Here is a 20,957-nt window from a genome sequence, read left to right on the forward strand (position 1 = left end):
TAAACATCAACTCACTTGAGCAGCTTTCCACAAAGTGTCGCAAACCGCTCTACCAAATTCGCATCCATGTCAGGGATGATGACAAGCTCGTAGAGCACCAGCGCGAAATGCACACGGTCATCAGTGGAAAGGCGATACTTGAGTTCAAGGTACCTACAGAGGAAAACCATTAGCACCTTGTCTAGATCACGTGACCTTTCGGAACCCAACGAACGCACATCTTGCGGGCTCAAAGACTCACGTTTTCAACTTTCGCACCCATATCAAACAGCCTGGAGCATAATCCCCAACTTCAACCGCTGCCGCCAGGCCCTCTTTAATCTCCCTCAGTAAGATCTCGCCATCCGCGTCCGTATCATACGGGAGAGACGCCCGCCAGTTGACGGGGTCGTAGAGTACCATGTGGGAAATGAGCGAGCGTGTAGAGGACAAGCGTCTATTTGACTAGTAAATACAGCCGTGGGTAGGTCGCAAAAGATGTCGTCACGTCCTTGCAAAACTAACGAGTGGATCCAATTATGAGTAAAGAAAAGTAACAGCAATCCAGGGGTCCAAGAATCTAAAATCTTTTTCCAGAATAGATTTGTTCTAACATAAATGTAACTAATCTCTCAATAGGGAACTTTTATACACGAGCTGTTTTAAGAGATCGCGCTGAGGACCCAACGTTCTAAGTGACGTTTGTGGTGGTTGAGTCATGTCCGTTGGTGTGAAATCACGTGATGTCCTTACCTAAGAAGAGCAGTAGACAGCGAATCTGGGTCAATCTTGGAACACTGCACACGCACCCTGTTTCTAGTTCAGGTTGTTGCTATTCTGCTTTGCGATTCTCCACAAGGACAATGATTCAAAACATTAATGGTCACCGCAACAGATTGCAATTAACTGGCGTGACAGTGCTCAATGTGATATTCTCTGCTCGCAAGCACGATTCTTCTTGTGATGTTTTTTACTTTTATTCTCAACACTGCAAGTTTGTTGCACAGCGTCACCTCCACTTTTTTGCATTCATCATTGAGTATGCATACAGAAACTAAAGGTAGTCGCCTGGAGCGCATGGACTAGAGAATCTCTTGGTAGCTGGCTATGGTGTAGCGATACAAGCACTCCTCCCCATAAAACTCGCGTACAATTTCTTAGAATGGAATATGAATTTGTTGACATTATTATTAACTGGTCAAGCTCTTGTTTTGAAGGCAACAAAACACACAAGAGTGCGAAACGACTTGATGGGGCGGGTGACTGTCGCCATCTTCAACTCTCTTATGTGATCTGATCAATGCGCGTCTGTCACGACTTCTACTCGCAAAAGATTCAGGTGCTTAAAAGATCAACACAAAGACCAATTGCCTCTGACATTACAACACTGCACTGCATATATTCGCATTGTCCAACTGTTTTCACAACGACAAGAAAAAAGCTGCATCGCATCCTTCTCTTCCATTCCCGCAAAACTACAACTACAAACTATGCCACAAATAACACAAACACACAAAAAAGGACGACAACGAACTCGTGCAAGGAAGGTAGCCACTTTACGGAGGAGAGCATACTCGATTTCAAAAAATCCATAAGTATCTCTCGTAATCTCGACCTGCTAATCCTTCTGCAAACTTATCATGCAGTGCAAGGGCCTGGAATATGCATATGGCATACTCTACAGCTTTGCTAGTGATGGGTATAATTCTGATTTTAGGTCTTTTTTTTTCAGCGCCCAGGAGACTTCGACACGCCTTCTAATCGGAATCGGACGAAGAAGATCCATCGCTGTCAGACTCTTCATCATCGCTGGGAGAGAAACTGGTCAGGCCCCTTGGACCAACTGGCATAGGGGCAGCCTTTGGCGCTTTGCTAGCGCTCTTGACAAACTCGTATAGTGCAGTCAAGGTGATATCGTCGATCGTATCAATATCGATTTCAATCTCCTCTTGCGTATCACGGAGATGGGGAAGACCAGCTCGGATAATCTCAAAGACGCTGGTCATGGCATCCTCGGTGAGAGTTCCAATCAGCTCCGACAATTCCTTCTTTTGCTCGTAACTGATAGATTTGCCACCCTTTTTACCCCTAGAACGAGGCTTTGGCTTTCCATTTGCATCCAACTTTCTTGCCTTGGGCTTTGGACGGAAAGGAGTGTTGGCGGAGTAAATGGGAACATCAGGAACTTTGTTGTCGCCCATAATCTTCCCATTCCTCCACTTTACACCACATTTGTTGCAAAGGGTACCGCATCCAGACGGTCCACGGCGCCACATCGGAGTCTCGCTGGTACCACAGTATTCACACTGTTTTTCTGGCCCTGCGGCTGCAGCGACCGCAGGCAAGATTTCGTCATCAGCCAGTTCAGGAGCCGGTGATCCAGTAGACGATCGAGACACTTTGGCCTTGGATGAACGACGGCGCTTTACAGTGGTTTCTGCAAGCCCGGCGCCTGATGATCGCTTGCGCTTCGGCTTTTTCTTCTCCGTCAACAGTGCCAGTTGTTGGTGAATTGTCTCCAAGCAAGATGCAAGCGTACTGATCTGTTGCGACACGCCATCATCATCGCTCGAGTCAACTTCCATCTCGTCGTCATGGCCAGTGGCTGGGCCACCAGTTGAGTTTCGGCGGCCAGAGATGGATGTTCTGGGTTTCTTTGCAGGGATATTCTCGGGTTCAAATACACGAGGTGGCTTGATTTGACGTTTGGACTGTCGCCTCGACCCGGATACGTCGTGCGGGGAGGCAGGTGCGGTTGTTTGATCTCCAGGCACGGTGAGAGCGGGGAAAAGTTTGTTCACCTGAAGTGAGAAGTGCGTTTCGAGGGTTTTGCCGAGTTGGTGGACGGCGTTGGCGGGGGGGTTATATGTGAAGCAGTTGTTGAGCATGAGTTGAACATCGTCAGCCACCTCTTGCACTTTGGTGTACTCTTGTGCAGCAAGCTTCCGTTCGACGGTCGACAGATCCATTGGCTTTTTGATCACATTGAAATAATCCGGTGCGCCAACAGCAAGAGGATCAACCGGTGCAAGGAACGGCCATGCAGCGTGGTGCTTTTTAAGCGAGTTGAGCAACTGACGACACAATTTTATATCAGATGGTGCAAGGACCGGTACTGCAGATCGGGCGTACTCTGCAGGGGACGAAGCTGGTGATACAGAGGAGGGTACAACACTCTCTTCTGATTTGGAAATTGATGTTTGAATGGTGGACGATGCAGCGGAGTCGGGGACAACGACACTTGTTTCGTCAGACGGTGCGGGGGATGCGGGGTGGTGATCTGATGGAGGTGACAAGGGAAGTGAAGAAGGTGATCGAGATTGTGGTAAACTGTCAGCGATGCGCTGATCCAGCATGACGAGGGCTGATTTTTCCTCCACAGGACTGACTGGAGTAACGACTTTGACATCGTCTGCCGGCGGTGGAGAAGGATGCGCAGAGTGGCGAGCACCCGAGAGTGTTGTGTCCAATGATGCTAGAGCCATCTTCATAATTGTACAGGAAAGCTTTTGAGTCAAATGAACATGATGAGTTCTTTAAAAGATTGCAAGCGACGGCAGTGCGCAGTCGCCGACCAACCGTCGTCATAAGACGGTCAACCAACCTGCTATTTGTAATCAAAGGTCGTGTCGAAAGGTAAGCGAAATGGAAGAATAGAGAGAACGGGAGGAAAGGAAGTTTACTACAAAACCAGAAAGGAGAAAAATGATGAACAACGGAAAGAGATGGCGGTTATTCCACTACATGTGAATCCCCAACCACCCCCCACGTCTTCCATATCCCTCCTCTAGGCAGCACAGGAGAATCAAGCTTGGGCGCAGTCGTGGGGAAGGCGAGGTAGAGGATGATGCTCTGTGCTTCAAGGCTAGGTTCAGGCCAACCTAGTCGCTGTCCGATGCTTGCATTGATAATTCATCTTTATTTTGATAAAAGCTACTGGACACCGACGACGAAGGATGTCGAACTCGGCACAGTCACCTCCTCTTCCCCGCCATTTCCCATGCGCAGTCAGCACGTCCTCCTTTCTCCTACACTATCCCATCGACGACGACAACGACGATGCCTCGTTCGACAGTGCGTCGGCGGGCATGGATGCTCACCAAGCAGTGGCGTGAAAAGGGTCGGACGTAGTGGTCGGGCGTGTGGAAATTTCGATTGCAATCGACGACGAACCCGACAGGAGGAAAAAGAAAACGGACACGTGATGTCGTTGCCTTGGAAACCCGTGTACCCCCACAGCCAAGAGAAAGCTGCGGGGGGAAGCGAAAAGGTGTCCCATGCCTATATACCATCCCGTTCCCATAGAGCCATCACAACCCCTTGCGTGCCGTTCTAAATCTACACCTCATGGCCGCCTCTCCTGGCAGCACTGCGCCCATCGAAGGACAACGAAGGACCTCGGGCCAATCATCTCTCTCCCATCCAGCTCATATAAAATTACCTTTTAGGAAAGTCGTAATGTTTGAATGCGGGGGGCCAGGGCCAAAGGAGGTAAAAAAAAAGGAGGTGATAGAAAATTTGCGCGGTTTCAATGCGTGTGACAAAAGTTGTGTCCGCAATGACGCGTCCCAGCAACCAATGGTTTAGCACAGGAAAAAAACATTGGGGGGAATGGGGACAGCTCGCTTTTATATGCCGCTCGCAATTGATATGAAAAAGGGGAAATTCAGGGGTTGGTGTCTTGGTGCAGGCCTACATTGATTTGTCACCGCGTTGGCGGCTGCTGATTGGCTGAAATTTACGTGATTTGCCACCAAGTCGAGTGGCACACTTTCTGATGGGAAAAAGGCCCAGGAAAAAAGAGCGAAACAGCAAACAAAGCCACACGCAACACAATACAGACACATAACGTAAGCATGCCAAAAGCACAAACACAAGAGTTTCCCAGACACGTCAACAAAAGACTCTGCAATTTTCCAATGGGCGTATTGTGAAAGATTCGGTCCTAAAAAACATAAACATGGTAAGACAACGAAAGATCATCAAATAGCAACAAATACAGTAAAGGTTCGGTGCAATACAATGTGCAGTAGCAGGGATAGACTTTTTTAAGCCAAGTCAAAGGAGTGCGACAAGCATTCTCTCGCACCATCCCATGTCTACCGATCCGTACATACGGACCGGAAAGCTTTCATAGAAAGTCTAAGCACGAGACCTACCTTGGCAAGTATGTCGTCTTGCGATGTGTCTCCAAAACGATGCCGGATGGCATCCGCCAGCTTCACGTCGCTCCTCCAATGATCACTTCCATCCATGTTCCACAGGCATCAAAGCTTTTTGTTCTCCATGTCATCCTCACACATTCAATGCATCTACCTTCACCAACCTATCCGCGCAACAGAAAGCGTTAGAGCGTTAAACTAGGCTTCACACAATCTCGCCCACACTAAAGTTCACTTACCTCAATTTCTAATCGTGCAGTGCCTGCACGGCCCTTCAACTAAACTCTTGCGAGTAATCCAAACCAAAAGCACAGAACGCAACCTACCTTTAAGAGTACTCACCGTTTATAAGGAGTTCAGTCAAAATACTTTGGAAAGCACGCACAGAAACCAGAATGAGTGCGCCAAAAGGGAAAAGATCCGTTGGGGCATAAAAACTAGACATGGCCCAATGTGACTCTTGCGTGCTGAACAATAAAATTGTGGGAACACTTGATGCACGTGACTGATTGAGTTAGTCAGCTGGCTCCAATATAAACAAACGGGGGATGGATGAACTGACATGAAAACGCTTGAAGTTTGCAGCAACGCTTCCACTGGATATATCCGTAATGATTACAGGTCCAATACATATGTGAAGGCTATAGAAAGGAAACATCATTTTCAAATACTCCCCTTTGAGCGGCATACAGATTAAACAAAACAAAAAGACAATGCATCAAATTAAACAATCAAAAAAGAAGAGCATCAAATTAAACAATCAAAAAAAAAGTTATGAACCTTCCCTTCATATATACAATTATTCGTCGTCAGTCAACTCTCCCCCCAAAAGTTAAATAAACTCATCTCACGCTCTCTAAAAGAGAAAACGGCATCAGACTACGCTATCGTGCACCTTTCATATTTCCAATAACTTTCTTCCATAATTTTAGTCAAATATTCCATATCAACGGGTTTCGAAACATAGCCATCCATTCCTTTCTCCATGCATAGTTCCTTGTTTCCGGCCATGGCTTGAGCCGTTACTGCAATGATGGGGATACGTTTGCATTGGGTGTGCGATATGGATTGCAGAATGCGTGATGTGGCATCAAAGCCGTCCATGTTGGGCATCGCGAGATCTAACGTGTGCGTTAGCGCGTGCTTTTAGTGGACGAGAAAATGGACATGACATACCCATGAGGATGATGTTGATTTCGTCCCGATTGGCTTCCCATACTTGGATTGCTTCGAGACCGTCGTCCGCCGTTAGGACCGTGTGACCTCGGCGGGTTAGCTGACGTTTAAGGAGGTTCTGATTGATCTTTATGTGATCGAAGAGTGAGATACAAGAAGAGTCAAGACAGGTTTCTCTGTAACGTACCAGATTATCCTCGACTACAAGGCACTTCATAGGAGTGGCTGCTTTCGCAGGTCTTTTCGATAACAGATGCTGTCGAGATGACGGTGATGCAGCCGATTTCAATGGTTGTGGAACGTTCTGGGATGATACACTGGTCGCCGATGGTTTGGTACCGTTGAAGCCGTTGAAGGGTTGATTCGCCTCGCCTTTGGAAACAGGAGACAGATGATCTCGTCTTGATGTGTCCGGTTGGGTCGCTGATCCGTTCACCGTGCTATCCAAACTAACTGTTTCCATTGTGTTTGACAACTCCTCAACGGCCTGCTTCCCTTCCTTTTTGCTCCGTTCAATCTTGGGTATCAACTCAATGATTCTCTTGAACGCAGGGTCATTTGCTAGATCACCAGTCTTGTGTCCCTCCCACGTTTTCTGCTCCTCATTGGCAATGTGAAAGGGGGTGCAGACATGAAAGGTGGTACCGGTTTGAGTTCCTTCTTCGGGAAAGTCTTCTAGTGAGACACTGTCGAATGTGACGGTTCCGTTCATGGCATCTGTGAATTTCTTTACCAACGAGAGGCCGAGACCCAGGCCGGTTGACCGTGAGGAGCGACTGAGTGTCTCATCGAGAGGCTGCAGGTGTTGGAAGAGAAGATGTTGCTTCGATTTTGGAATACCGGGCCTGTGAAAGTTTCTACCGTTATCACCGAGAAAGAGCAATTAATACTCAAGACCATATCACTTACCCCCAATCTTTTACAATCAGATGTAGCGCCACCGTATCCTCCCCCTCTACACGTTCTGTTTCCACTTTGCTGAACAGCTCGACCAAGACTCGTCCATCATTTGTCCACTTTAGAGCATTGCTGACTAGTGCTTCGCATATACTCTGCCACCAATCCTGCTCCCCCCAGACTTCATGCAAAAGATCGCTTGCGACGATTTCAACCCGCACTTCCTTTTCATTAGACTGAGACCGCCACTTTTTGTGAAAGGATTGAGTAAGATTCTCAATAACTGCCTTGAGGACTTTTGCCGGGTTAAAGACAGTTCTCATCCCCCTAGTGGGTGAGGTCAATGCAGAGCTGGTGATCTCCTCGGTAGAATCGGAAAGATCACTTTGGGAAGATGGAGGGATGTCTACCTCCGTGTACTTCTAATGTGAAATTCGATACTGATTAGATATGCATCGTCAAAATCCCGCCCCAAAAACCTCCGTACCGCACCATGAGATGGTCAATCAACCGTGTAAGCTCCTCGTTCGCTTGATTGGCTTCATTTAGCAATTCCCGTTGACCAGAGTCTGAACTCGTATCATCAGCCAGCAATCCCAATGCAGCCTTGATTGTATGCAGTGGTGTTCTCACTAAAGGTAAAAACTTTAGCGCTCCGCCCTAGATTTTCCATTCACGAGCACGTACTTACACTCGTGGCTAACATGATTGAGAAGCATGTTTTTCCTCCACTCTGCCTCCTTTTTCATCTTACGTTCCAGTACTAGGCGGGCATTCCGATCCATCGCTTCAAAATGTGCTACTCGCAGGAGGTGCGATCGCCAGGAGGTAAGTACATTGGTGAGAACAACTTGGAGCGTTGACATTAGATCCTGCAAGGTCGCGTCAATCATCATGCAAAATGGCTAGTAAAGAGCCGTTCACCAACGAACCCTGTCTTTGCACAAAGGCTCATCCCATGGTCGACTATGGCCCGTCACAACCTCTTTCCAAGCTTCAAAGGATTGCCGTGGTTCGATCTTGCGCGTCGCACGATTGTACGTGGCCGACTTGTCTTTCGCCCCCTGATTTGTATCGTCAATGTTTGGCTCGTCTCAGTAATTCCGACACACGTTCACTCACCCCCCATTGCACATTTTGCAACTGTTCACTAGCAAACCACGCAATCCAATCGGTGCCTCCCTCGCTGATGGGCAAATGCACCACTCCAGCTAAAACAGTATCCAAACCGTCGTATCCCACCAGATGATTTTTAACACAGGTGGAGACAATCACTTCTCGCGATGGTCTGGCATCCGCCCATTTTATATAATTTGCGACAGCCTTATGGGCGTTATCAGGGACGTTAAAGTGCATGGTTTTGCCATTGTACTGAACTGTTGCATAGTCTATCGTCATTGCCGTGAGAAACAAAGCGTCGAGCGCGAAGGAATGACAAAGTAGCGTACCGGCTCTAATCCAAGACATCACCTCTGGAACAACGCGTTCGAAAAACTCGTCCATGGTCGCAACTATGACCTGTGTTCCCATCGACGTGGTAGTGGTGAGGCTACTAGAGGAAGACTTGTCAGACGAGGTAGAGCCGGTTGGGCCGGGCCAAGGCGCCTTAGAGTCTTTATCCCAGAAAATATCGCTTGGATCACTAATTGCCGTGTCCAGCCCTGCGTCTTCCGCTTCCCAAAGCTTTTTCATTCCAGCCAGCTGGATGATTTGCTTTCGTTGTTTTTCGCGTTTACTGTATTCAAGATTTTCGATGGACGTTGAGAGAAGGGATGAAATGTACAGGCACGTGGACCGCACTTGGTAGGGTATGATGTGCTCGTCGTAGTGGTGACTTTTGGAAATATAAGGCAAGGTCAATGACTGTCCTTGCAATTGTGGATTCAATTAATAGCTGCATCACTCTAGCATCGTACCATGCGATTAATCCCCATAAGCGGTTCTCTACCATGACTGCGATGGACATTGTTGCCATCTGAATGATGCGTTATGAATTCTAAGCCATGGGCCACGCGAAAAATCATTGAAACTTACGACGCCCATGTTTTCCAGGTATTTCAAGTGTACGGGTGAAATTGAGCGGAGACTGGCAAACGACAAGTCCAGCGGCTGACCGCATCTTGACGGTGCGGCAGCAAGGTTTGATGGGGATGCACTTCGGTTCGCCAAAACACGAATCTTGGTCAAGAGATACAAATCTCTGCACATTGCAAGAGAGATGAGTAACGTGTGACGGAGAGGATACTCTATCATTTGAACAAACCTAGCTTGTTGGGGAATATCGGAGGCTGGAAAGTGCAAACCCATATATCGCTGGCCCTCAAATCCTTCCCGGCATTCCTCCTCGATCACCACACCATGCCAATCCGCATCAAACCAGTACATCATTACTCGATCATACTGCGTCACCTCGGCAATCGACTGCACTGCCAGGTGAATCAACTCTTCTTGTGAAGATGCGGCATTGAATTGATGAATGAGCGTTTGCATGAAGAAAAAGTGCTGATTTGGATCAGGTTGAGCGACATTGTGGGAATCAAAGTATTCTTTTGGTTCACATTCGAGGATGATCAGACCGAGGTTTCTTGGTGTGCGGTGGATGGTCGCGTAAAACAGCCTTGATGGAAGATTTGGGAGGGAGGGAGGGACATGTTCCTTGTCAGAATCTGATACGGGTCGATCATCGACCCAAAATTCAAGCGGCAATGTATGAATGCTGCCTGTTTCTGCATCCTTTAATGTCCCAAGTGTTCGTAGAAACTGTTTCTGTGATGCGGGTGTCAGACAATCGGTAATTTGTCTTTGAATGATCCGCGCGACTGTGTTGGACGAGCCCAGGAAAGCAGTAACGTTATTGGACACGATCTGGATTTGCCGCGATTCACCGTCAAATGCCAGAAGAAGGCCATGGGGTTGTATCGAACCTGTCAAGCAAAGTCAGTCCACAAAGCTTCTAAATTCTGAGTCCAGTGCTCAATCACTGTCAACAAGGCGCCAAATACCTGGAATGTGGATCGGTTCATGCGCGCATGTCTCCAAGAGTCGCTCAAACTCGTTGGACTCCTCAACAGAGGTGTTGCCATTCTTCAATTGAACACTTTGGGACTCGGCTGGCAGAGTCTCAGCGGTTGACCCAGCACCAACCGCAGTCCTGTCTGCGTCAGCCATTCCTTGGCGGCTGTCTGTCTATCGGTCGTGATAATAAGATGACGGCAAATCGCTCTCGTCTATCGCACTCTTTCTTGTTGTCGTATCCCCAAATGTACGTTGATGATGATCGTTCTGCAAAAACTCGTAAGTCCAAAACTTGTAAAAAAAAACAAAAAGTTCCCAGGAAGCCGCGGAATTTGTCAACTCGTCCAAAACGAAGGGAGCCTCCAAAAGGGGGGAGCAAAGAGAAACCCGAAATTTGGCTAAACGTACGTCCACAATCCAGCAGACTGGAATCATCCAGATTAGTCACTTGTACCACTCTCATGTACCTTTTTATGGAAGTATGAAATCCATCCAAAACACCCGAAATGCCGTTGATTAGTACCGACTCCTTGGCCATGGACCCGAGAATAAGGCTCTAGGCTCCCCTTACCACTGGACCTTTTTTTTCACGGTCCAGCGATCTCAACTTAAAAATGATCGTCAGGGCAGCTTCGGTCTTTGGGCAGGCCCTTTAGTAGGATGTCTCAAGTTGAGACTCTCAACGACAGATATGCCCGTGCATGGGCCCTCCGATGGGCCCGAAGTCCAACACACCAATATGGCAGATTACTTGTAAAAGTAACCGTGTAAAAAGGAACGTTGCCAAAAACCGTTCGTTGCGTCAATGTCGACCCTACTTGTCGATGCCGATTGTGTCAGCAGCACTGTGACTCTGGTGATTAGAATGCATTCCAATATACATGGAACGCGCGACTTTCTACAAAATGTTGCCGTTTCCTTGTTGTGTGACGTATCAAATGGGTGCAACTGTGACATGGGCTGAAAAAAGAGGTTGGGCTGGCGTGGGAACTCTTTGCATCTCGCCTTTTTTCCCATCATTTCCTATGGGAACATGGCATCGTCCTTCCCACAACCGCATCCCCTCCCTTCACATTCTGGTTCATATGCAGGTACAGATATCGATGACCTCGCTTTACTCTCAGCGACAAGCTCCGACGCTATTGTCTCCCACCTGAGTGCAAGAGCATCCCGCGGGCAAAACTATACAGCATGCGGGTCGGATTGTCTTGTAGCGGTATCGAGCTCAGGCTCTCAGGAAAGGGTGCCGGACGAGCAAGTGGAGAACTTTGCTGCAACGTTCAAGAGTTTGCGGGGTAATTCAATACAAACCGGCGATCACAATTTACCCGCACATGTGTGGCGGCTGGCGGCGAATGCGTATGAAGGTGTGGTAAAAGCAGGAGAAGATCAGTCAGTGGTTTTCAGGTATGGATAGGCGGCGCGATCTTCATTTTCATTGGTTTGCTTTCTATTTGCTGAACCCGGCGTTGGATGGCACTTAGCGGAGAGTCCGGAGGCGGAAAGTCCGAGTGTCGCAAATTGTTTCTTCGTCAACTAGTAGCACTAGGCAAGACACCTAAGAAAAAGTCCCGTGTCTTGTCCGGAGCCGTTAAAATGGAAACGGTGCTGGAGGCGTTTGGACATGCTCGACTCCCCCACAGTCCGAATGCGTCCCGATTTGGTCGCTATACAGAGTATCAGTATGATTCGGCAGGAAAGATGATTGGTGTCAAGCTTTTAGAGTTTCTTCTTGACCGTCGACGAGTGGCATTGGGGGCAGACGCTTTTGAAGGCGAACGCAATTTTAACATCTTTTACCAAATGCTGGCTGGATCATCGTCCGAAGATAAGGATAGATTAGGACTTTCTTCCGACCCCAGTAGCTACCACTATTTGGGTGGTATGGGTCCCACGTCCCGATCGACGCTAGGTCGGTCAGGGACGCTCTCTCGCAAAACGACTCTCCCACGTAAAGGCACATTAACTCGCGCACTTTCCCTTCGACGTAATGGTACCATCGGCCGAGGAGGCTCCAACAACACATCGCACCCTATTCACAACCTCACCTCAGACGATACAGAGAAATACGAATACCTTGGCGAGACTCTAAAGAGTCTTGGCGTTGGCCGTCGCGCTCAGGCACAGCTGACGGATATCCTTGCCGCTATTCTCCATCTGGGAAATGTCACATTTCAAGACGATCCTGATCACCCGAACGAAGCCTGTACAGTCAAAAACACGACTGCTCTCGATCTGGCCGCGGACTTGCTTGGAGTGTCCCCAACCCACTTGGAAACCACATTGACTTACAAGTCGAAACTTGTCAAGCGAGAACTGTGCTCTGTCATGTTAAACTCGGAGGGTGCAGAGCAGCAAAGAGACACACTAGCGAGAGCATTGTATTCTGGCTTGTTTGCTTGGGTAGTAGAGCACCTCAACCGACGTTTATGTAAAGAGGAAGGCTCTGTAGCATCATTTATATCGGTCCTTGATTTTCCTGGTCAGGCGCGACCAGACGAGCCTTTAATGGCTAACTTTGACGATTTTTTAAGCAATTACGCGAATGAACGTCTGCTACGTCATGTTCAAAAACTTCAGTTTGGAACATTGTACGCTGAACTAGCGTCGGACGGTGTTAACCTTTCCAAAATTGCAGAGTCCTTTCCCGATAATGGACCGATTCTCAGAATGTTGACCGGTGGAAAGACGGGCACCTTGGATGGAATTTTACCGGTTTTGGAGGAGGAGTCACAACGAGCTACAGATGATGCGCAGGCTGGGCAGAGGTTTGGAAATACCTTGAACACTCACCTTGCCGCAAATACCCGCTTCGTTCCTGGAAGTCGGTGTCCACCTGCCCTGCTGCCTCCTACCTCGACGGGTGGGCCGCCGGATGACTTGTCGTCGCTGTTTGGCATACGCCATTACTTTGGCGATGTCACGTATGATGCAACGCAGTTTGTCGAGAGAAACACTGAAATACTCGACGCGGATTTCGTCACCCTGTTTCGTGGAATCACGACAGAAGACAATGTCGTTATCCAAGCGCCGTCCAAGAATGCCTTTGCCGCACACTTGTTCTCATCAAAGGTCGGGGTTGCAACTCAAAGTACACCAAAGCATCCCGCAACCATCGTGAGTGCTCGACGAGCGGACCGACCATTACGCCGACCCAGCACGAAGCGGAGGCGGAACGCGAGTCCAAAGGATGAAGTCCCTGAAGATTCAGAAAAGCTCGGCACTGTTTCTGGGACCTTTGTAGAGTCTTTGGAGGAAGTCCTTGACGCCATAAAAGGGACAAAAGCGTGGACAGTTTATTGTATCCGGGGCAACGACGGGAACAAAGAGTTTGACGGTGGCGTTGATATGGCCACTGTTCGAAGGCAGGTCAATGCACTCGGAATACAGGCGTTGGCGGAACTCCGGTCAGTGATCGACGTCTCGGTGAAGGGAATGGAGTACGATGCCTTTGTGGGACGTTATGCACCTGTCATCGGATCGCTCTCTCGTGGTCGCGATCCAAAGTCCATTGTGAACGAATTTTTGAAGACGACAGGGTGCAACCAGCGAGAGGTGGCCAAAGGCAATAGTAAAGTGTTCTTGAGCGATGCTAAATGGAAGTGGTTAGATCTCATTTTGGATGAGAGAGAGCAGGAGGTACCGTTGGCTGCAACCGCGGCCGCTGCTGTGGGCGGGTATGGTCAGACGCAAGCGCCACCTTCTATCTCGCATCCTTCCTCGTCCTCGAGCAGTAAACGCGGCTCAGTGGGCTCGTCCAGCAGCACTGTGGGCTTCGCAGCATCTGGTTATGGGCCAGCCCGACAGGGCCGACCCAGAGTTGATACACAAATGACGGGCAGGGAGAGACCCATATCCGCATATAGCGAGGATGATGGCTATAGCGATTCTGATTCCGTCTACGGGTCAGAGTTCAGTTACGGTGCCGAATCCGCATATGAGAAGCGGCGATCCAAAGCCTATATGGAACTGGAAATGGGCAAAATATCTGGGACTTCGCCACTACCCCCAAAGCACGCACAGAGCTCCCCGAAACCGAAACGCAAATCAACGGCTACGCGGCGAAACTGGGTGTGCATTACTTGGTGCCTCACCTGGTGGATCCCATCCCCATTTTTGCGTTGGTGCGGAGGAATGCAGCGCCCCGATGTTCGCATGGCGTGGCGTGAGAAAGTGGCACTCTGCATCCTCATTATGGCCATGTCTCTCGCCTTGTTGTTTTTCATCATAGGCCTCAGTTGGATTGTTTGTCCACCACAGAGAATCCGCACGCCAGACGAAATTGCGTCGATGTCATCGAACAAATCCCCATACGTCTCCGCATATGGCAGATACTACGATGTGAAAGATCTCATGAGTTCCCATCTGAACTCTTTTGGAACTGGTCCAGCTGCTATCCACGATTATGATCTTGAGCCCCTTTATGGTAACGACGTGTCTAATTTGTTCTTTAGGACGGATCAATGGGACCAGTATTGTGAAGGATTCACAAAGCCACAGGCTGGGTGGGATAATATTGATCCAACTCCTGCCAATCAGGCACCGTGGAGCACGCGACCCAGAGACATGAGGCTATGGCATCGGGCTACTGATCCGGACGGAGGAGTGCGGCAGTACGTTGAGTATATGAATAAGTATGCTCAAGGTCGGGTTGGGTGGAGTATGGAGAGATTGAACAGTTTACGGAGTAATACCAAGGTAATCATTAGTTGAACGATGTTGATCATCATCTGTAGTACTCGCTAACACGATGCCAGATTTATGTCAGGATCTACTCGAACGTTTACTACCTGACCACGTACTTCAACATCGCACAGCGCCCTTTCTCTCCGACAGCTACTGGCATTCTCGACCAGGCGCCCAATACGCTTGATCTCACATCCACCTGGAACAACTACCGTAACCAGGATCGCACGGAAGCTGACCGCACACTCCGCTGTCTTAATGCCATGTTCTACATCGGTACCGTTGATACGCGTAATACCGCCGCATGCCGCTTCACGAATTGGGTGCTCGTTGCAGCATCTATTATTCTCGTTGCCGTGATTGGATTCAAGTTTGTGGCCGCCCTGCAGTTTAGGAGTAAGAAGGACCCTGAAGAATGCGACAAGTTTGTCATGTGCCTCGTGACTGCATATACAGAAGGAGAAGACGAGTTGCGCAAAACGATTGAAAGTATTGCAGTAAATAAGTATGATGATCGGCGAAAGTTACTCTTTGTTGTGGCCGATGGGATGATTGTTGGAAGTGGAAATGATCGCCCAACCCCACGGATAGTTCTTGATATCCTTGGCGTTGATCCCGCCGTCGATCCGGAACCGTTGGCGTTCAGATCCCTGGGTGCCGGTACATTGCAATATAACCTGGCCAAGGTTTATTCTGGTCTCTACGAAATCCGCGGGCATCGGGTGCCGTTCATTGTTGTAACAAAAGTTGGGGCACCACATGAGCGCGTCAAACCTGGCAATCGAGGCAAACGCGACAGTCAGCTGATTTTGATGAGATGGTTGAGTCGAGTTCATTACGGTGCCGAGATGACGCCTTTGGAGTTGGAGCTTTGGTTTCACGTTGAAAGGATTATCGGTATTCGACCAGAGTTTTATGAGTATATTCTCATGGTTGACGCGGACACTTGTGTGGATGATCGAGCGATTAACGGGTTGATTAGCTTTATGGTAGACGATGCCAAGGTATTGTGAAGCATTCGTGATATTTATCGTGGATAATCAATTTAACTTAAAATGTCTGTCATTAGGTGATGGGTCTTTGCGGTGAAACCAGATTGTCAAATGAAAAAACAAGCTGGGTCACAATGATACAAGTTTACGAATACTTCATTTCCCATCACCTTTCGAAAGCCTTTGAATCGCTCTTTGGCACTGTCACATGTCTACCTGGATGCTTTTGCATGTATCGAATCCGGACACCGCCCAGTCCTTCTAATCCATCCACTCCGCTCCTCGTCTCGGAAGGTGTGCTGCACGAGTACAGCGAAAATAATGTCGATACGCTTCATATGAAAAATTTGTTGTCCCTGGGAGAAGACCGGTACCTCACTACCGTAATGCTCAAAAATTTCCCTGGCATGCGTACCAGTTTCACTCCTTCTGCCAAATGTACTACAACAGCCCCAGACCGATGGTCGGTTCTCCTCTCGCAGCGCCGTCGATGGATCAACTCGACAGTTCACAACCTTCTCGAACTTACGACCCTGAAAGACCTTTGTGGTTTCTGTTGCTTTAGTATGCGCTTTGTGGTGGTTGTTGACCTTGTTGCAACATTTGTCCAACCGGCGGCCGTGATATATATTGGATACTTGATCTTTTTGTTGGCGACTGGTGGATTCAGTCGAACGGGAGGAAATGGGATGGTGTTCCCGGTTCTGAGTGTGGTCCTGATAGCGGCGATTTACGGATTCCAAGTGATTATTTTTGTCTTGAGGAGGCAGTGGCAGCATATTGCCTGGATGATCATTGTGCGTATTTTTATTACTTTCCGTCACTATCTCGTCTCCGTACTGACCATTTTTTCGTTTGCACAGTATCTTTTGTCTCTGCCCGTTTTCTCCTTTTTCATTCCATTATACTCCTTCTGGCATTTCGATGATTTCTCATGGGGTAATACTCGAGTCGTAATGGGAGACGGGCGTAATGGTAAAAAGACGAAGAAAATGGTCGAAGTTGAAACTGGCAAATTCGATGAACGTCTCGTTCCGTTGGCAAAATGGGATGACGCACGAATGGGTAAGCGACACAGCTGGTGGGATAGCGGCGAGCACCTCCAGAGTCGTAATGGCAGCCGGGAGAGTTTTTACGCTACGTCCGTGAATGGTGGCTATCCAGTCTCTGGATATGGTGCGTATCCACCCTCCAACTATGCTCCGTCCTATCATGCTCCCTCCAACTACGCACCGAGTCAGTACGGCGGACCAGAGGTGGCGGACCCGCATGATCACACATACGTGGCCGCCTCACCAGCGCCACCTCGCTCTTCCTTCTCGTCGGCACAGGGCCCGCGTCTTTCCTTCTCCTCATCGCGTCCATCCTCTGAATCACTTCTAAGTGAAATCCGTCGCATTCTCTCCACAGCGGATTTGATGACAGTCACCAAGAAACAGGTCCGAGATGAGCTATCAAATCGATTTGGAATCGATCTGAGGACGCGAAAGGAAGAAATCAATGGGTTGGTGGATGAGGTTTTGCAAGAGATGAGCGGGATGTGATGCAACTGGTTCTATGTGACCTGGATCCAAGTTGCTGTTTTCTTTTTTTTTTTTTGCATTTTCGCATCGCTTTTTTGGATATAGTTTTTCCATGTAGGTATCGTGGGACAGTAGTGCTTCTAATGGCGTAGTGTAGCTAGTGGCATGTATACTGTAGCGATTTTGGATTCATTTTTTATTTAGTGGATGCAGGAGATGGTAGACGATGGGTCATTGCTGTGTTGGTTGGACAGACGTCTTCTCACATGTAGTTAGTGCATAATGTTTTACTCTTTTTTTTTTCTTTTAATCTGAACATTACTATCTTTATTTTGAACGGAATGATGCAACTTGAACAAAATGTTTATTGATTGAGTAATTGTAAAATGAGGGCGGCCTTCTTCCTTTTGACTGCCGTCAGGGTATATACAGCAGATTAACCGCCAATGTTGTCCAGAACACATTCGGCTTTTTACAACCTCAATCCAGACGGATATCCTTCATCACCTTCTTTCAATTCCTGCAATATGTTGACAGGAATCATGCCCGTTCCGCCCTTGGTCAAATTCCTAACCATGGCCCAACCATCCGCAAATAACCTCCTCTCCTCAACCACATCTCCGACATCGGCATCAATTTCGTCCGGCTGAGATGGGGTAGCCTGCCAGAGAACTTTATAGACTTTACCTTGCGGGAGAGCAGTGGGGGCTGCAGCAGCGAGTGGTGAGTGGACACGACGACGAGAATCACTCCGATGAGGAGTTTGAGGGGCCGATGATGTGAATGTGCTTGGCAGAGCTGTTGCAATCGGGGTGGGAGACGGAGTATTAGGCGTGGAAAGCGGGACCGGGGCGGGGTGAGTCGTCATGGCAGTACTGGGAGGTGTGATATCTCTGTTAGCCTCATCCATGTTCTGGCTCCTTTGAATAGACTCTGTTTGCCGAGCGGGTTTTCCTGCCTCTAGGTCCTGGTACCGATGGTGTCGCATGATACGTCTTCCTTCCTTCATTGCTAAACTAAACGCTGCGAGGAGACCAAACGCTGCTAATAGGGCGATGCCTCCAGCCAAAAGACCAGCTAAAGCTCCTTGAGACACGCAGTACCGCCCGCATCCATTCGTGTCAGCCAACACGGCATTTGTCGCTCCGGTTTCTTGCCCAACGACACTACCAGATGCCGTGGGAGAGAGGAACGAAAGCTGGTCGCTTGAGGGTACCCAGCTGGAGGCTTTGGTATCGCGAAAGTAAAACGTCTTGTCGTTGGCTACCCATTCCTGAAGATTGGGGTCTACGCCGGTTTGACCTCCGAACACAGCAAAGTAGGGAGAAAGCGCGGCGGATTGGGCAAACACCCTAGTAGTGGGTGTCCCCGCAAATTGCTGGCGACGATGGAGACGACGAGACGAGGTAGCAGAGGACTGGGAAACTTGGAACGTCGTGTTATCAATGTTCCAGACATCTGTGGATGATTCAAAGGATGTGAGTACATGCGATCATCAAAAACAACCAACTTGAAAAAATAACTCACCACTCTGAAGCTGGTTCTGCTTGTCCAATCCGCCATACAACACTACAGTTCCAGAAACCAAACCACAAACCCTGCCAGTTCTATCCAACGGAACACCTGATAATTGCTGGGAAATATCGGTCCAGGTTTGATCTTCCTTGCTGAATACCCACGCTTCGGCCAACGGTCCATTGTTCCCTGTGCCCCCTACTACGAGGAAAGCTGTGTCGTTCAATGCCGTCGTACATTGCCAGGCGCGAGGTGTCGGACCGCTGGAGGTCTGAATTTGTTGGGTGTTGAGGTAGGGGAACTTGACAGCCCAGAGGTCGTTAAGAAGCTTGTTGTTTTTGTCTCGGCCTGTAAAAGTAGCGAACTGTTAGCCTACCTAATGAAGGTAGTAAGGTAGTATGGGAGAGATAGACAGCCACGAACCTCCGTAAATATACATGGTGTCGCCAAGGACTACAGAAGTGTGCCCCCATCGTTCCGGAATGCTTGTCTGCCTAGTGTCTTCCCATTCAAAGGTAGCGGGATTGAAGACCCCAATACCAGACAAAAGGGTACGATCTGCCCCTGCGGGAGAAATCGTCCGACCACCTAATATGGCCGCATTAAGGATCCATATTTGCACAGCACGTAGAAGTAGCTGAACAAAACATACCAAAACAGTAAATCTTGTTTCCTTTAGAATCGAATTCGCAGGTCTGAGCGGTGCTGTTCAAACGATTTACACCATCCCTTCCCGGACCAACCGCAACATCTTGGACGCTCTTGTCGCTTAGATCAAAGACTGTAATGGAGGACACCAGCGCTTGTTGTGCTTCATCAAAAGCTGCGTCTAAGAAAGTAATAGAGAAGAAAGGAAATTCATCCATTGTCAACCATGATCAACAGTGCGTACATGCGCTTCTGAACACAGACCTGACGCCGCTGAGCTCGTCCAAGTGCGAGCCGTCCCACCTATCAACAGCCATTTGTCGCTTGTCACGACACTGGCAGCACTGGTACGACTGTATTTAGCCTGAGGCAGGCTGGAATCCCCACTGCCGCTTCCTTGGCTGCCCTGGCTCTGGGCATAGGCGGTCCCCAACAACAACGAGGAAAGCACCACGTTCAAAAGACGTGCCATTTGAAATCTTTGTAAAATCCGGTAAACAAACCGAGACAAGCCTTCTCAACCCCGTCCAAGGATAGAAAAAATACAAAGAGGGTACAAGAAAGTCGAGAAAGATTTTACTGTCAACCGTATTTATTATCACTTCCCCCCTATAATACACGTTTCCGAGGACTTTTTACCCAGTCGATCTTCAATCGCGCTCTCATGACCATGACACCATTACTTCCAGGCTTTCTTTTCCTTACACGCAACGCTCACCAACTAGCCCGTCGCGTGCCGCGCTGCGCTCATTCGTCGTCATTGTTGACTGCAAAAGCCACGGGCGTGAGGGGTCATCTACTCAAGCGCGCTAGGGAGATTTTTGGATAGAGTCGGGCCATCTTGTTAGTGATTTCTAATTATTGTGAGGTCGATTCCGGCCGGTGTTTCGGCCCTGGCAAAAAGGAATTGGTGGGCTCAAGAGCAAGGGGAATGAGGAGAAAATGTACATTCATCACTAGATGGTAAAAACCTCTACACAAAGCGACAGTGAGTTATCCGTGCAGCACGGAAGTAAGGTAGAAGTCGGAGTTGATTACGCAATCATTTTGATGTCCAGATGGCCATAGAGCGTTTTCCTGCTGGGGCGAACCACAATGATAACCCACTGGACGTAAGATATCCATACTCACTGCTTTTCAGCTAGGATTACAATATGCATGCAAAGCAATCATTTGAGACCCCATCAAGGTAGCTCCTCTAACCTGTCTGTTCATATTGCGGCATCATCCTCGCGTCCGAACATGGATGGGTGGTCTCTTCCATCGTCTCACATGTTAACAATTACACTTCTCGTTCCCTGGACAGTCCTTGATTGGTATATAGATCCAAGGGTGGATCACAGAACTGGAGATGCGCAGGAGAT

At 48.7% G+C, this 20,957-nt stretch overlaps 4 protein-coding genes across 6 annotated transcripts; 1 reads left to right on the top strand and 3 right to left on the bottom strand.

Moving 5' to 3' along the window:
- Positions 1 to 1,346: 1,346 nt before the first annotated feature.
- On the bottom strand, positions 1,347 to 5,584 carry SPPG_06657 (uncharacterized protein). Its single transcript, XM_016754857.1, has 4 exons — positions 5,381 to 5,584; positions 5,139 to 5,305; positions 3,584 to 4,924; positions 1,347 to 3,485 (listed from the first exon to the last, which is right to left on the bottom strand). Exon 4 carries the CDS (start codon positions 3,468 to 3,470, stop codon positions 1,737 to 1,739), a length of 1,734 nt encoding a protein of 577 aa, XP_016606297.1. The 5' UTR covers positions 3,471 to 3,485; positions 3,584 to 4,924; positions 5,139 to 5,305; positions 5,381 to 5,584; the 3' UTR covers positions 1,347 to 1,736.
- Positions 5,585 to 5,816: 232 nt separating this feature from the next.
- SPPG_06658 lies at positions 5,817 to 10,593 on the bottom strand. Of its 3 annotated transcripts, none has more exons than XM_016754859.1 (13): positions 10,217 to 10,593; positions 9,478 to 10,138; positions 9,249 to 9,414; positions 9,131 to 9,189; positions 8,663 to 9,048; positions 8,337 to 8,602; positions 8,147 to 8,278; positions 7,906 to 8,086; positions 7,707 to 7,846; positions 7,227 to 7,633; positions 6,505 to 7,162; positions 6,318 to 6,444; positions 5,817 to 6,262 (listed from the first exon to the last, which is right to left on the bottom strand). In XM_016754859.1, the coding sequence occupies exons 1-13, from the start codon at positions 10,380 to 10,382 to the stop codon at positions 6,021 to 6,023; spliced, it is 3,591 nt and encodes a 1,196-aa protein (XP_016606299.1). In that variant the 5' UTR covers positions 10,383 to 10,593; the 3' UTR covers positions 5,817 to 6,020. The 3 variants fall into 3 exon arrangements, with proteins under 3 accessions (XP_016606299.1, XP_016606300.1, XP_016606298.1); XM_016754860.1 differs by having other exon boundaries at positions 7,227 to 7,636; XM_016754858.1 differs by having other exon boundaries at positions 5,817 to 6,444.
- A 584-nt stretch (positions 10,594 to 11,177) lies between these two features.
- On the top strand, positions 11,178 to 17,752 carry SPPG_06659 (uncharacterized protein). Its single transcript, XM_016754861.1, has 5 exons — positions 11,178 to 11,636; positions 11,714 to 14,927; positions 14,987 to 15,919; positions 15,985 to 16,704; positions 16,771 to 17,752. Exons 1-5 carry the CDS (start codon positions 11,263 to 11,265, stop codon positions 17,449 to 17,451), a joined length of 5,922 nt encoding a protein of 1,973 aa, XP_016606301.1. The 5' UTR covers positions 11,178 to 11,262; the 3' UTR covers positions 17,452 to 17,752.
- On the bottom strand, positions 17,711 to 20,263 carry SPPG_06660 (uncharacterized protein). The gene is made up of 5 exons (XM_016754862.1): positions 19,858 to 20,263; positions 19,598 to 19,774; positions 19,369 to 19,533; positions 18,958 to 19,293; positions 17,711 to 18,888 (listed from the first exon to the last, which is right to left on the bottom strand). The coding sequence occupies exons 1-5, from the start codon at positions 20,063 to 20,065 to the stop codon at positions 17,903 to 17,905; spliced, it is 1,872 nt and encodes a 623-aa protein (XP_016606302.1). The 5' UTR covers positions 20,066 to 20,263; the 3' UTR covers positions 17,711 to 17,902.
- Positions 20,264 to 20,957: the final 694 nt, after the last annotated feature.

This window comes from Spizellomyces punctatus (assembly GCF_000182565.1).
Source record: "Spizellomyces punctatus DAOM BR117 chromosome Unknown supercont1.12, whole genome shotgun sequence".
Lineage (NCBI taxonomy): Eukaryota > Fungi > Chytridiomycota > Chytridiomycetes > Spizellomycetales > Spizellomycetaceae > Spizellomyces > Spizellomyces punctatus.

Coding starts and splice junctions, on each gene's coding strand:
- SPPG_06660 (XM_016754862.1), bottom strand. CDS start 20,065: ATGGCACGTCTTTTGAACGTGGTGCTTTCCTCGTTGTTGTTGGGGACC. Junction 19,534..19,597: donor AAACAAGATTTACTGTTTTG/GTATGTTTTGTT, acceptor CGGCCATATTAG/GTGGTCGGACGATTTCTCCC. Junction 18,889..18,957: donor GCAGAACCAGCTTCAGAGTG/GTGAGTTATTTT, acceptor AATCATCCACAG/ATGTCTGGAACATTGATAAC.
- SPPG_06657 (XM_016754857.1), bottom strand. CDS start 3,470: ATGAAGATGGCTCTAGCATCATTGGACACAACACTCTCGGGTGCTCGC.
- SPPG_06659 (XM_016754861.1), top strand. CDS start 11,263: ATGGCATCGTCCTTCCCACAACCGCATCCCCTCCCTTCACATTCTGGT. Junction 14,928..14,986: donor GTTTACGGAGTAATACCAAG/GTAATCATTAGT, acceptor ACACGATGCCAG/ATTTATGTCAGGATCTACTC. Junction 16,705..16,770: donor ATATTGCCTGGATGATCATT/GTGCGTATTTTT, acceptor TCGTTTGCACAG/TATCTTTTGTCTCTGCCCGT.
- SPPG_06658 (XM_016754860.1), bottom strand. CDS start 10,382: ATGGCTGACGCAGACAGGACTGCGGTTGGTGCTGGGTCAACCGCTGAG. Junction 8,603..8,662: donor GATGTCTTGGATTAGAGCCG/GTACGCTACTTT, acceptor CAATGACGATAG/ACTATGCAACAGTTCAGTAC. Junction 6,263..6,317: donor AATCAACATCATCCTCATGG/GTATGTCATGTC, acceptor CGCACACGTTAG/ATCTCGCGATGCCCAACATG.